The 15,367-nt window shown below is 47.5% G+C and overlaps 3 protein-coding genes across 5 annotated transcripts in view; all 3 read left to right on the forward strand.

The window, feature by feature from the left end:
• LOC144102109 (DNA excision repair protein ERCC-6-like) overlaps positions 1–15,367 on the forward strand; it is a 243,715-nt gene that overhangs the window by 105,032 nt on the left and 123,316 nt on the right. The window lies entirely within an intron of this gene.
• LOC144102111 (uncharacterized) lies at positions 4,202–9,445 on the forward strand. Its single transcript, XM_077635400.1, has 4 exons — positions 4,202–4,501; positions 5,366–5,440; positions 5,516–5,694; positions 7,208–9,445. Exons 1-4 carry the CDS (start codon positions 4,335–4,337, stop codon positions 7,444–7,446), a joined length of 660 nt encoding a protein of 219 aa, XP_077491526.1. The 5' UTR covers positions 4,202–4,334; the 3' UTR covers positions 7,447–9,445.
• LOC144102112 (uncharacterized) lies at positions 7,500–8,327 on the forward strand. The gene has a single exon (XM_077635402.1). It carries the CDS (start codon positions 7,500–7,502, stop codon positions 8,325–8,327), a length of 828 nt encoding a protein of 275 aa, XP_077491528.1.

Consider the following 15,367-nt stretch of genomic DNA (forward strand, 5'->3'; position numbering starts at 1 on the left):
TGTCCTCACTTGCAAAGCGAAGCTATGTAGGCTGGTCCCAAGCCTTGGTTCTACTTGGGGGACACTTGCACTTTGCATGCACACACACACATTTTATTTTTCACAAGGAAGTGGAAGGAGGCTGCCGTGAAAACCATGTAGCTGGGGAATTTCTGGTTGCCCCTTCTGAACCCGGCCTTACAGCTGTGCCTAAAATTCCTGGTCGTGGGTTTGCACCTTAGACCTCGATGTAACAAAGTGCTTTAGTTCGAAAAACTTCATGCCCATAGAACACCGTGCAAGTATTACAGAATAAATTTTGCTGCACTTTCAACGCAGCGAAATTGTATTGCCAGCTCGAAATAACGAAATCTCGAGTGACACAACCTAACTGCACTACGAACCATGCATGAGAAGGCCAGTTCCGCCAGCTGGCACCCCAGAGGCACGATGATTGGGGTCGGAAAATGGCTTGTTTGTGTGTCCAGAAAACGATTGCAAGGATGCCCAGCCACGGCCCCTTTCTCTGCCACTTAAAGGGACTATGCAAAGAATAAAAAGTCGCTTGTAAATGTTTTCAATGCTTAGAAATGATGCTAAGAAGCTTTCACACCAAGTATGAGTCTTCGGAACTGAGCCGGCAATTTCTTATGAATTTTTAAAAATCATGCTTTTCAAAATTCGCGGGCCGATTGGTGGGCTCGTAGTGACTGATTTTGAAACCAAAATCGTGAAAAAAGACGTTACTGTACCCATGACGTTGCCAGGCCACGACACGCTCTCATTCGCTGGAGCCACAGCAGCCATGACGTCACAGGCACCCTTCTGGTGGCCGTGAAAATCGTCTGCTCGTGCCGCCACGTGACCTTCTTGGGCAAGCGCGAGCCAGGGCATTGCCTTCGCGCATATGGTTTCAATTTTCCTCTGCCGCCTCCTTCTGTCAGGAGTTCCGGAGCCACTCGCAGTGGCTTGCCGAATCGTTACTGTCGTCGCTGGCATTCAGTCAGTACGGTGTGAACGAATAGGGCTCGATGCCCATCGTGGCCGTAAAGGCGAGCAGTCGCGCCTCGAGGTCTGGGTTCATTACTGCTAACTACAACAGATGACAAGCAAAGAAACCTGACGCGCGCCGCAATCAGGCTGCCGCCGCTGCTGCTGGGGTGCTAGGAGCAACAACCGGAAGTTGCAAAAGGAACGTCATCTGATGACGTTTTCATGGGCGGGGCCCAGTCCCATAAATGTTTTTTTTATTTTTGCCTGGTGCCCCGCGTGTAGGAGTTGAGGGGGGAGAGGAGGAGCGTAATTTTTAATCGTCTATATCTTCGGTGTTATTGATGCTAGCTTAAAGATTCTTGCGTTGGGGTGATGAGCGATGAAATGCCTATTTCTCGTGTGCCTTACGTAATCTTAATTAATTTATTGCATAGTCCCTTTAAACCACATGTCATGGTACATTCCCTGCGTCGCGCTGTGGTTTACGTATTTACTTTTTCTTGCAGGTGCATTCATGTCGGAAAAACGGGACGCTGTTGGGCTCAAAAAATGATTAGGTGCTCATTATGGGTACGCAGCGCGATCGTGAAAACTGAACGGTTTTGCAGTAGGGGCTTTGCATGATTACTGGGCAATTTTTTTCCCGAGGTGTACAGCTGTGAAGTTTGCAAAACAAGAGTTTTTCGATGAGAGTTTTTCGTCGTACCATTTTCGAAGACACTGTGTTAATTCTACGGTTTAAGTGTCGGTGTTAGCGCAGCGTCGCTTCTGCGCCATGGACAAATTTCTATGAACAAAATTCAATGACCCTACCACGCATTTAGGCCGCTTGTCTTAGTCGGACGGCACGAATTGAGCATGACCGGCTCGAGAAAATCGCCGGGGAAACACCATGGTTGCGTTGACCTGCTATGTTGACAGTCTGACTCGCTGCTGGCGGTGCTTGGATTTTTCGTGTTTTCGGCAAGTTATTGGTCGATTTGCACCATCAAAAGTGCACAGAAGCTAGAGGTGGTGTTTTATTGCAATGCAGGCCGGTTATGGCGAGCGGCAAGCAAAGTTCTAAACTGGTTTCCCCAAAGTCGTCTTCCCTCCTCGCGTCGAACACGGCAGATAGCATGTGATCAGGCAGCAGCTCGACAACACCGTTGTTCACACTTGCAAACTCGACCTGCGGGTTGCCTTTCTGTTTGAAGCGAAAACTTTCGGGAAACACGTTGTTTGCGTGCTTTTGAGAGTTTCGTCTGCTTTGGCCGATGTGAAGGCCTAGCGACAGCCAGAGAGCAGCTCAGTTTTTGCTCGGCGTGTCCACAGTCGGTGTCGTTGCCGAAAGCTCAGCTTGCTCGCGACTCGCAAGTGTGAATGGGCCCCTAATTGGAGGGACACTTCTTTTGTGCTTTATTGGCACGTTTCAATGCCAGAAGTGCTCTTTATGGCGGTAAAATTTTGCTCATCAAGCACACCCCATGGAATGCTATGGTGCAAGTCTGCCTGCGGTCTTTTGGCCAGTTTTCGGCATCTAAGAGACTGCAGTTTTCTGGCAGCACAAAGCATCACAAGAACTATTTTCGTGTGGATTCTATCACGGGGGACGCCAGCTATGTGATTGCGAACGAATCGAGCACGCTGCACCATGAAATTTGACAGCTTCCGTTTGTTCTGCTGTAAACAGCTTGGGTCACTCGGCACTCACTTGGTACCTGTTACTACGCAAGTGATCGGTCGTAGGTTTGGTATTTTTGTGGCCTGTTCTGTGCCTGCATGAGACTAATTCGTCTGCAGTATTAATTTGACACTGCATGCTCAAAAGGGTCGCCGCCGCTGAGCGGAGACATCGCCACCGCTCGCCACTTCACTCTAAGCGGGTCAAGGTCTTCGTGCGCTTCGAGTTAATACAGCTTAAAATGCATGCACTTGGGTCGGTACTCGAAGAAATTTCGAGTAAAGTGATTTTGTTATATTGACGGATTACTGTATTTGCACATGCCTAATATATTAGAAGGAAAAAACACATGCATTTGTTAGTGACGCATTGATTGCACTTGTTAATTATGAGGTGTGGTTTTTTGATGCGAACTTTTGACGGCAGCAATTTTGATAGCCTCTGGGAATGTGGTTTTCTTCACTGTATATATGCCATCTTTCATCCAGTAAAGCTCAGTTGTGAGTGTGTGTGGGACCTGTCCACCTCTTCTTTCTGTTTTGCGTGTTTTTAGCACTGTACCCCCATTTTTCAGATGCACTCACAGCCTTGTCATTTGGGGCTGTGTGGGCACGGCTTGAATGTCAGCAGATAAAAAGAAGATCCATAGGTTCTTTACACAGATGCCACAAGCTACATAGATGAGCTGGAATTCATGAGCATAGCGACCACTAACCGGACCGGTGGCAATCAAATTTCAGGACCAGTGTACATACACGTGCTCAAGCAGACAGCAGAAGAGGCAGCTGTTGCCTTTGCGATGCATTGCACCTCTGTCGACCCTGAGAATGAGCACTTCAAAATCTAGACCATCCTAACTGACTCGCAAGCGGCATGTCTGGCCTGTTATCACAACAGATGATGGCACATCCTTCAACAGTGTTCCACAGACACAGGTCCCCTCATTGGAATGACACCAGGCCATGCTTGCCTTCCTGGAGTGAGCATGCCCATGTGCTCGCCAAAGGCCTGACCCGCCGGGCACCTGGGGGACATCTGACCGGGTGTTTGGGGATGAAAGAGAACCATGTAACACAACAGTCGAATCCCGGTTCAACGAAATTCACGGGACCCACAAAAAATTCCAAGAAACTAAGTTTCGTTGTCGTGAAATTAGGCCTGAACATTGACAGATTGAACTGGATAGTTCATGAAAAACGTTTATTTTCCAAAAACCTGCCAGTAGTCATTTGCTGTATCGAAATCGGTGCCATGGCACGATTTACTTGAAATTCCGGAAATCTCGGACAATGGATGCGTTCACAAATAAATACATCTGCTACATTTGCTTTCAAAGCTAATGTTAGTGTGTAGGCACCAGTCCAATGGGTACCAACCCTTACAAAAATCGTCCATTGTCTGTTCTGTTGTTTGTTCGCGGGTGGCCTAACATGGGTGCTTCGGCCCGCGGCACTGCCCACTCGTCATCACCTTCTATAGACCGTTTACAGAGAGCAGTTCGCCTAGTCGACACTCGCGGCGCCACCGCCGTCGCGACATCAGTGGCCTTCTGGATAGCAGGCGACTGCAGGTGGTGCCTATGGGCTGCTGACTTCGCTGCTGTATCTGCTATGCTCTGCGGCCAAAATGTGGAAAAGCAGAGGCAAAACGTGTTCCGTGTTCGATTGTAAGAACTGCGACGCAGATTTGAAGGTTTGGAATGTATCTGTTTGCGAAACGCACGGGCCTCAACTTCACGAAGATTGTCCGTGCACTAGGCCTTTTGCAATGCATAGATTTCCGCAAGGAGAGAAGAACAAGTTGGTACGACAGCACCGGATTGCGAATCTACAGAGGAAAGACTTCAACCCCGGCTCATCGGCTAGGGTGAGTACACATGATAAAAGTGAAAACACCGGTTGCTCGGGTTGTTTGCTGACGGTATATCTGTAACGCCGGCAGTCACCTGCGCGCTCGAGCCGCTGTTCAAATGAATTTCTGTGCATGGTCTGACGGGAGGTTTTGGTTTGCCAGTATCGTTTCAGTCACCTTGCATTCAGTGTTCATCTGAGAGTAGGGTAGTACAGCTTAGAGCCTGCTGTTTTAATTGGAAAAATGATCTAACCTAGGACCGAGCTAAACGGGCTGATGTATGTACATGATGTACGTACATACATGTCCGCATTTAGTCGGTGCCTTTCGAGTCGGCTGTGCATTCGCGCTTGAAGCTAGATCCTTTGCATTGTAAGTACCTTATCTCTACCATCTCGTTTCGAAATACTTACGCGAACGTGCGGTGCTGGCTGCATTTCATTTTCGCCACAACGGGGAGGTACTACGTACGTGTGTTTGCGCACGTGAGATAGGCGATTTCATAATACGGCCAGAAGCTTTCCAGGCATTGTGCTGGACTTTTTTTCGTTTATGAATATTGGCATCGCACATCCGAGGAATGCTGTTGGGCTATCTTTGAGTGAGTGCAAACGCCGGTTGAAAAAATTTTTCTTGGTTGTGTGCCCCGGTTTATGGAAAACAAAACTTCTCAAATATGCATTGTGAAAATATTATGGTGCAATATTTTTGAAGAGCACAAAGGAGAAGTGCAATGCCTGGACAGTTGCATGAAATGACCATATTACATGTTTATTTAGAATGACCATATCACATATTTCCTTGTATTTGTGGTGTTTGACGTAGTCTGCTTGCACTGGCTGTCAGAACTTAAGTGGCCTTCATACACATTTCTTGCAGGTATGCTCAGTTCATTTCATTGATGGGCGTCCCTCTAAAGACAACCCGTACCCAACACTGCACCTTGGAACACCGGTATGGCTTTCGGAGGTTTGTTCTGAACTGCAGTTTATTTATTCTTTTGTATTTTCATACTCTGCAATATTTTAGACTGCTCACCACAAGGGAAGAAGGAAGCTGGTGCGGCACGATGTCAAACCTTTGGAGCCTGAGACCTGTTCAACAGCTGAACCTTTGTCACACCATTAATCAGACGAGCAAGATGAAGAGAGTGCTGCAGCTGATGATCTCCTGCCTATCAACATTGCAACAGAGGATTTATCACATAGGTACGGTAAAGTGGTGTGAATTAGCCTTCATGGGTTCTCATTTACATGCTTTTATGCAAGTCTGTCTTGGGTGCACAATATGCACGTTTGCTTTCACTAGTTATATGAAGAGTTTAAACCTGTGGTACGCTATGGATATTACCTTTAGCTGAGAGTGTGCTGCACTTGGCAGTGCTTTCTTCGTTCCAAGTGAATTTTGCATCCTTCACGTCGCAAATAAGCTGTTTTTACGTCATACAGTGACTGAAGTAAACAATATTCAGCAATTTCGTCAGCGGGGTAGCATGCCATCTACCATTTTTGTGCAAATATAGTTTGCCACCATTAGTGACATAAATTTTTTTTGGATTTCAAGCGTAATGTGCACCTCCGAAATAGAAATTAGTCCCACAATCGTTCATAAGTCGCATAATTTTTATTGTTGCTATTTCCATAATGGCACCTCTACTAGTATTTTGCCCTTGAGAATTAACAAACTGTCTTTGTCAATGCTTGAAGATGCCTTTTTGGTGGGAGTGCTCCTTTTGAGTAGAAAAAAAGAAATGGCGTGTGAAAGGGTTAAGAACAGCAGAATCTGTTCACAAATAAAGTTGCTGATATCATGAAATGGTGATTGTAAGCTTGCTTACTAGTTTTGCCATCTTTAGCATTGTCATGTTCAGTTAACAGTAAAATTTCTTGCAACCACTCATATAGGCTAGCCCAGTTACAGCTTATTGCCTGGACCCGGATTGTGCATCTCTTGCTGCCATGTGCGCAGGAGTTATGCCTATCTCTGCAGGCATACACAGCCTGCATTTCAATGAAGCAATTACTATCTTTTCATTCTTTTTCCCATGAGATGGTGGTTGCCACACGCTGCTATGTATGTTTGGAACTAGACTTTTTCACGTTGCTTGGTGTTTACTGCTGTGCAATTCTGAACAAAAAGCAATCAATGCACATGAGAGCAGACTTGATTTCAGTCAGTGCATGTACATACATTGCTCAGCCATTCCACTGCACAGGTTCACACGTTTTGGCGGGCTAGTTGCGGGCAGCGCCGTGTCGTTCGCTTTCTTGTCTTTTGTGCTCGTCTTTGTTCGCGCTGTTTGTTCAAGATGCACAGGTTCGTCGTCTGCTGTAAGCTCGACAGTTTGCTGCATTAGCACTGTTTCACGGGCTACTGAGGAAAACTCTGAATATTGTCAGCCAATGATGGGAATCCCTGTATTTAGTTTTTTTCCCATTCATAAAACCTCAGTGTTCGCTTAGCATTTGTGATTAGAACACAGTACCTTACCTATAGAGGCCAGTTTCAATTTTCTTTCAGTGTCCCTTTAAAGCTTTCAATACCTCTGCAAGTTGTTACAGGAGTACGATGCAGACCACAATTATACAGCCAGAACACTCTATTTATTTCCCTGTAGTATAACCGTTGCACGGCATGGTAATTTTATTCTGTGTGCTTGTTACCTCATACTACTGTGCTAAATATTGTGTCTCACTTTCCTCCACATCCTTCGTTGTACAGGAGAGAAGGAGCTGAGAGTCTCGTTGATGGCTGCTTGGCCTGTGGCTGCAGATGCAAGATTACCGAAACATCAGAAAAAGGAACTCAAGTGGAGCCAGGGGCTGCTCATGACCATTTGTATGCAACCACTCGCAGGCAGGCCCCGGTCACTGCAGACAGTGCTTGCCAGACTATATTCAGTGCATACTCAACTCTTGCACCAAGTCACTTCCGCTTCTTTACAGGTCTGTCAAAAGTAGTATTTGACGAACTGGTTCGGACTCTTTCCACTATTGTGAAGAGCTCTTTCACTATGCCCTTTGAGGGCCAAATCCTACTTACACTGATGCGGCTGCGTCTTGGCCTATTGCTTAATGACCTTAGCTTACGTTTTGGTGCATCCACTGCAGCCATTAGCAGGATTTTCTGCTTCATTGTAACAAAACTTGCCAAGTTTGCCAGCGAGTTCTTAGTGTTCTGGCTGCCAAGAACAGCAATCAGGAGGACATTGTCTTATGTTTTTGAGGAGAATTACTCCGTAACTTGCATTGTGGACTGTTTCGAAATTTTCATTGACAGACCTGGGCAACTGCACCGAAGAAATACAACTTACAGTTCCTACAAATCGCACAATACGGCCAAAATTCTTCACGTCATTGCACCAAGTGGGTTTATTATGTTTTTGTCAAAACCGTATGGTGGCCGTGCAAGCGATCGTTTCATCACTTTGGACAGTGGTTTTTTAGACCACCTGACGCAAGGCGACGAAGTCCTCGCTGACCGTGGCTTTAACATAGATGACCTGCTCCCACCATCTGTTAAAGTTTCACTCCCAAGCTTTTCCAAAGGCCGGCCGCAGATTTGTCTTTCAGATGTAGTAAGTTCGCGTCGCCTGGTAAGGCTTCGGATTCATGTTGAGCGATCAATAAGGCGTCTCAAATGCTTCAGGATTTTGAAGCAATTCCCTGCTAGTATATTCACAAAGAAACCCCTCGCAAATGATGTACTTGTTGCCATCGCTGGGCTCTGCAACCTGCAACCGAATTTGATTAGAGATCATGGTGATGCGTCAGAACCTGGTGCTCAGTCACCATCGCATCCAGGCAAGCAGCTGGAAGTGGTAGACAACACACCTGAATGAGGCATGGAGATTTATGTGGAGTAGCCACATCATCTAGTCGTCTCTTGTTTTTATGCACCTGCCATGTTCTCTGTTCACTGATTAATGTAACCATGTTCACTGCAAGAGAAAGGCTCCTCAAAATTGCATTCAGTTAAATCGTTAAATCTCCTGGGCTAGCTGTAGCCACCTTACCCCAGCAAACTTGCCAATTTTAACTGCCCATCTGACTCTGCCACCCTTGATGCCATTGGTTATCAGCTCTCCATATTACATGCTTTGCTGATGGCAATTTCTGTTTCAGCTAGGATGTCATTAACTTGCATTTATTCCCTGACCCAACTCACTTGTTTGCTGTCTCTATCCATAGCTCACATTGCTCTCAATTTAATTTTAAGCATTTTCATTAGCTTCAGAGTTTCTGCCCCATAGGTGAATACTTCCAAGATACAACTCTTATGTAATTAACTCAAGCATGCTGGTGCACTGGCAGGCTGCTGTTGATGACCCTAAGAATATCTGTCAGAGATATGCTATTCAGGTATTTTGCTAGCTATTTCACTGATGGCTCTGAGCTATCTTAGCTGCTACAAACAACTCGCGTTGGAGCCTTTTTTTCATGCCGTCTGATTACCAAAGTGTTTGTCAGCAATTTCAGGTCCGCTACCTTTTGTCCAGGAAGAGCAAACTCTAAAGCACTCTTCCTCCTTGAGGAACTAAAGTTGGAATCACTTGCAAAGCACGTTCGAGCTGCCAAGGTTGATGTTCTGAGCCTATTTCATTGTCTTGCTGGTGCACTTAGGGGCACTTGCTTTGCGGCTGTGTGTACAGTGTAGGTGCGACGTTTATGTGGATTGTGGATTTTTAAAATGCAATGGAAAGTTATGTTGGGGAGTTTCTGCATTGGCCTGCCCGATGGAAACTTTTGTTGATACCATATTGGAGATGTCATTCTTTGAAGATTTACTGCTTGTACTCCCTGTGTTCACTTTGGGGTGATGAGAAATGTTCAGTACCAGGTGAGGGTACGAGCCTGTTGATTTTTGTTCTATGCCTGCTTTTGTTTTGTTGTATGTTCAGAGATGTATTTGATAATTCTGATGTTGCATGCACAAATAAACCGGGTCAAATTGTCTTAATGACAAGACAATTAGTCAACTGGTATGCAGGTGTTGGGGATTTTTTGCAGAATGAGGCCGTTACGAGCCAGCTGCACAAAAAGTACAACTTTGCGCAACTAACTTGTGCTGCAATCAAATCTGGGAAGTTCTCGCTTTAAACTCACGCACGAAAACAGTCATAAGCACACCAGGACAGATATCCAAGCAGTGTTTTTGGCTTTAGAAAAGCGGGAAAAGACAGACAGCGAGCATACCATCGTCACCAAGCAAAGCGATCTGGCGTGAAGGCTCACACAAAAACGAGCAGAGTCCTAAAATACAAAAAAAAAGAACAGCGCACTTACACGGCCGCTGAAGCTTCGGCCAAAGCTTGGTGTCATCCACCCATCCTGCATCCATTTTGCGAGCAAAAATAAGTACTATTGCAGTAAAACGCGCTTGCAGATGAGGCTTCCGCACAGGCAGGCAGCGGAGTCAGAAAGCCGGCAATGGAAGAGTGGTCACGTGACCAAATATGGCGGCGCCCATGCTTCCGCGCTGTAAAGCGTCTATATAGCAGAAATTCATGGTTTCGCGTTGATTTGAATGAAATAAACATTCTGTGTAGTTTTTTTTCCCTGCACGCATTTTAAAAGCATCCCTGCTTTTGCCTGTGAGAACCCATACTCAGACTTCACTGCCTGGAGGCATATTGGCCTGGACAAGGTGCACGTGCGCCCGTGTCTCTAGACGTTGTGGGGTTGAATTGGGGAGATAAGTACGTTCTCCCCACTCAATCGCGGCTGACACGGTTCAAAGCCTCCCGGACCCCACCCCGTGATCGCGTACGCTACCGAGCGCACGCCAACCACGGCGGGCCTTGCTCTGAGGGAACAAAGGAACGACACATTGGCTGACACAAACAGGCATTTATTGCTACAGAAACAATAACGCCAGGTAGCAACAAGGTACGCTAATGAATTGAGGTCGTCCGACTCACCAGCAAGGTTCCGAGCGAATGTTCGCCCGCGCTAGGGCAAGAGATATATACTCCGAAGGCCGGACGGGACGAGTACGGGAGCCTGTCTCCCCGTCGCTTTCTCGCCCCGCCGGCGAAGAGCGGAGCCCTGAGCGACGCATCCGCTCAGGCCGACGATCCCAGCCGAAGCCCCCTCTCCCGCGCGCGGGCTTTGGCAGTCTCCCCCGCAGCGATGCTGGTGCCCTCTCTTGCCAGTTAATGTAACTGACAAGGGAATGCGTTCAGCCTCGAGGTGAGACAGCCGCTGCACGGTGCCTCGCGGGAAAGCAAACTCGGGGCTGCAGGGCAGGTCCCCACAACGTTGAGTAGCGGTCTCTTGTGCATCGAGATCGATGCTTTAGACACCGCGCTAGAAATGCAGTTGCTCAGATTCTTCGAAGACGTTTTGCGACGCGCGGTACAAACAAACCAGTGGAGTGTCGTACTGTTGAGTCTCCGCCTAGGACCACCTTCACATGCAGTGCCTGTACTAGGGGCTGTATTCCAAATTTGTGCCATAATAAAAAGCGTCATAATCTGCCGCAGCAGCCACACCTCATTGGTCGAAATGCCGGAAGTGGATGTCGGTTCAGTTGCGACTGTGAGCCGCGGCAGGATGTCACTACGTTGCGGTTGCCACGCAAAACATCTAGCAGAGCTATTGCTCTTTGCCTGGAAATAGAACGCGATCAATGTTACAAAAGAAAAATTCACCGACAAGTTTAGTTGAACATCAGATTCCAGTGTAGAAGGGTAATGAAACGCTGTCTTGTTTATGCAGTGGGCTTTAATAACGAGAAACAATAGTGTAGATGCTCTTTTCTGCATCGCAAAGGCCGGAGGTGTATTCAAAACAGAAAATATTGTACGCAACTAAGCTTGAATAAGACAAGTTGCCGGCTAGTTGGTGGTGATCCATCAGTGCCTGTGACGTCTGTGGTGTTCTCAGGTGTAGCTTTTTCCGTGTCGCGTGTTGGCAACCTATTGAACTCATTCTGTGCAAATAACATTGTGTGCCTCCCTGGCGGAGGGTATATAAGCCGCTTACCTCAAATAAACGCTCTCTTCGGTTTTGTTCGCCGTTACCGGAGGTTGGGCTCCCTGCCCGGTCTCTTCTCTTATTTTAGCGCCCTTTTCCTTTGGGCCGCGATACAACAGCGTCGTCTTCTATGTCTTCTGTCCGTGTTTTTTAAGCGCTGTCAACAAAAGAACTAAGCTTGGCTTTGCAGTGACAGAAGAGGGCCGCTATAGCTGTCGCTCGCTGATGGTAAATAAAAGGCAGCTAGCTTGTTCACACGGTACTGTGTTTTACATTTATCTTGAGGGTAAAAGGGAATGGAGAGGAAACTTTTTGGCATACACTCACCCGCTGCGCAATGTGCGCTCAGTGCCGTGCTGAACCAGGCGCCGTGACGAGTTGCCGTCGGCAACATCGCGGAACTAAAGTTGGTGCAGTGATTGGACAGCTGTGCAGACGGTAATTTACATTTTTCATTCCCTTTATGCAGGCACTGCAAGAACTGCGAGATGCTGCTGTTAGGTTTTTAATTTTTCTGCCGCCAATAAATAAAAGGGATGAGCTAAAGCTGCCGGACATTACGCACAATCATGACGCAGGACGCTTCAACAGCTAATGGAGAGTTCTAAAGTAGGGAATGCTCGTTTGCGCGCAGTAGACGCAAGCATTTTGTGGGACATTATGCTTTATGTTACACCATTGCACGTACGCAGACGAGATAACTCTGGTGAATGTGGCGCCATCTGGTTTTGATGGAGAACAATTTGTACAGCAAACCAGTGCTCGTTAGGCCTAGGAGCTACCGAATTGTCCAACAAAATAAAGAACAGGCCGAATTTATTGTCCATCCAATTTGTTATAGGCAAGATAAGACGAAGTGAAAGCTCCGTATTCAGTTTATAGCCAGTTTACATGCCGAAAAACGCAGTAACTTCGACGAGTTCACTTCAAAGGAAGAGACTCCGCTTCAGAGCGCACCGCTATGTTGGCTGTCCTTGAGCATCTGCTGCTAGAGGAGCGTACGCTATGTGTCTGACGTCACCGTCTGATTTCTTCTACCCTTTCCACTACATCCGAAAGACCACATCCTCTTGTGGCATTTCGACCAATCAGGTGTGGCTGCTGTGGCAGATTGACGCTTTTTATTATGACACAAACACGGAGTACGGACCTAAACAAGACAAGAGTGCACCCTAGCCTGTGGCGCAGGCTTCTAGCAATGACGTGCCTCCCACCGGTGCGCCGGAAAACAGTGGATTGTTGCAGGCTGCTTGTGTGCTGTTGCTAGGCTTAATACGCTCTGCATTGAAGCTTGGAAGAAAAAGCGGTATGGAAGTAGCCACCGCTTTTCATATAAGGTTTTCATCGGTTTCCATTGACATGATAGCTTCGGACTAAAGTGAATACTGCCTTCATTCATTTCCCTCATGGCCTTCGTCAGAGAAGCGAGCGAAAAAGCCGAAAGCTGCCAATGGAGATGTTGAGAGGAGGTTCTGTGCTCTTCACACCTCGCTTCCTTTGATTGGGTGTTGGACTCGTAGCAGCAGACAGCCAGACGGACAAACAAAGGAACTGGACTCTTATAGCGCATAAGAGAACTGTACAGAAACAGCTATACACACAGAGGAGAAAGAGGGGCTAGGCACTCAGCTAGCAAAGCTGTTCCAAAAGTTACACTCGAGCTCCAACCTCACTCTACCTGACCTAGATCGGGGCCTGACCTAGAACCACATAACGTCATGCAATGCGCTTTTAAATAACCTAGTTCGAAATTTCCAGAAACAGGCGAGGGCACTGAGAGAGGGGAGAGCTGTCGCAGCACACGTTAAGCCACATCCAGGGGTGAGACTTCTGCTCCAATTGAGCCATTTGGATACAAATGCAACTTCTTGCGCCAAACTGAGCCAACCACAGAGAAGAGACGAAAACTGCGCCACTTTGCGCCAGAACGACTTCGGCATCTGTGCTGCAGCAGCAGTCACGAACAGTGTGATCATCCATTCATATTCCGCACAGTGGGTGCCTCCTGCACAGTGTCCAATAATTTTCCTGCTCTTCAGGCGGTTCCAGCAAGCGGAGGTGCGCGTGCGGGCACTCAGTAGTCCTGACTGTCATCGCTGCTGATGCCAAGCAACTGAACGGGGTTGAGTGGGCCGAGCAGCGTGGCCAAGTGCACGGCGTTTCATAACTTACGCAGAAAACATTGAAAGGGAGGCTGAGGGCACTTGGAGCAAACTCGATGTTAATGGGGCACTGAGCCATGTTGATTCTGAGGGCATGACGGATTTAGAATAAAGATAGATTGGAACAGTTTTATGTTTATCGCCCACGGTCAATTGTGGCTCTCTGGGTCTGTGGTGACTCAAATAAGTTACCATGTTGATTGGGCCGCACGTTTGGGAGCATTTTCTCCCGTCATGGTGTTGGCGCGGCAGAGTATAGTTCGATGGTAGCGCCACCAATGTTTTCGGTTTTATGGGAAAGCCTGTGTTGTGCTGCTGTTCAACCCACTCTTTCATTTCTAGTCTGCTTCCCCGCGTTTTGATTGGCTTGTGGCAATCACAACTACAGAGCGATGTGCGCTGCTGACCATCTTCGCTCGGGAGTTTAAGTAGTGTAGCAGCCTCATTTGCCCTGTTTGAAAAGTGCGTGCTTCTTGCAAGTGCCGATGTGCTTGCTTTCTGTTCACATATTCTTTGAGCTCATTACCCATGCCTGGACGGCGAAAATGAGCAAACATGAGTATTTTGTTCATTTCAAGGATAGTATATTTTTTAGGTTGGTGCGATTGAGAGCTTGCGAAGGTGAGTGAACAAAGGCGGTCCTTTATCGCACGCTTATGGGAGGCCTGGCGGGGGAAAGCACACATTCTTCTATCGCGGGCATTGCAACAAGCGGGCAACGTAGTCGTGCCAAGGGATGGTATCTTCGTGTGGTCTGTGATAGCCTTGAAGCGAGAGGTACCACGAAGGAGAGTGCACTGTTTGCAAATTATTTCAGCCGATTAAGCTGCTGGCATATATACTCATCTAAGGGCCATACCTTTTTTCCTCGGTTCTAACCATAATTTTCTCCGGTTCTAACCATGACTCGATGCTAAACCATAATGTTTCGTCCTTTCTGGTGCGACGGGTGCACCAGACGGGCACACCAGCTCTGCCACGCCATCTTTTAGCGGTTCCAGACGGAGTCCGGTGTGCGGGACGACACATACGTGGTCACAAGGAGTGTCGCAGGCGGTTCTCGTCTATTAGCTTCATATTGCTCGAATTGCTTGCCTATTAGCTTCAAATTGCTCGAAAATGAAATTTAGCTTGCTCGAAGAAGCTCCAAGGTGCTACTTTGGCTGCGCCAAACTGCTCCAATATGCAAATTTGCCCAAGCTATATTGCTCCAAAACACAAGTATAGTTGCTCCGAAAATTGCTTCAAAATGACTTTGTGCGGTCCCACCCCTGCACATCTCCTGCCCTGTCTTCTCGAGAGGGCTTGAACATCTGTCTGTGTGCGCCCCACTTTGCCAAGGTCGCGGGGGAGGAGTTCCTGGCCCTTTAGCTGGGATGCGCGCACAGTTACGTGCGGCTTTAGGTATGCCCCGGAAAGCGGAAAGTTCTTTTTCTCCTTCTTTTTTTGGCGTGCACGTTGCAAACGCTTTGTGCTTTCTATAGCGGCGTTACAGACCCCACCATAAGATTTCTGGGCTCAATTGCCCAGCCAATCGAACCACTTACAAAAGGCTGCGACTTGTTGCCTGCACACCGAAAGTCTGCGTACACAGTTGACGGACATATTCCTTTCGCAGCATGCACAACATTCATGGCATGTCCCGGCTCTTTGTCTTGCACCCATCACAGATCGTGTCCTTGTTCATGCAGTGTCTCTCTCGTGCCTCGCAATCCAGTCATTGCACTCGAGCACTCACATAG

Source organism: Amblyomma americanum, chromosome 8, assembly GCF_052857255.1.
Source record: "Amblyomma americanum isolate KBUSLIRL-KWMA chromosome 8, ASM5285725v1, whole genome shotgun sequence".
NCBI classification, from domain to species: domain Eukaryota; kingdom Metazoa; phylum Arthropoda; class Arachnida; order Ixodida; family Ixodidae; genus Amblyomma; species Amblyomma americanum.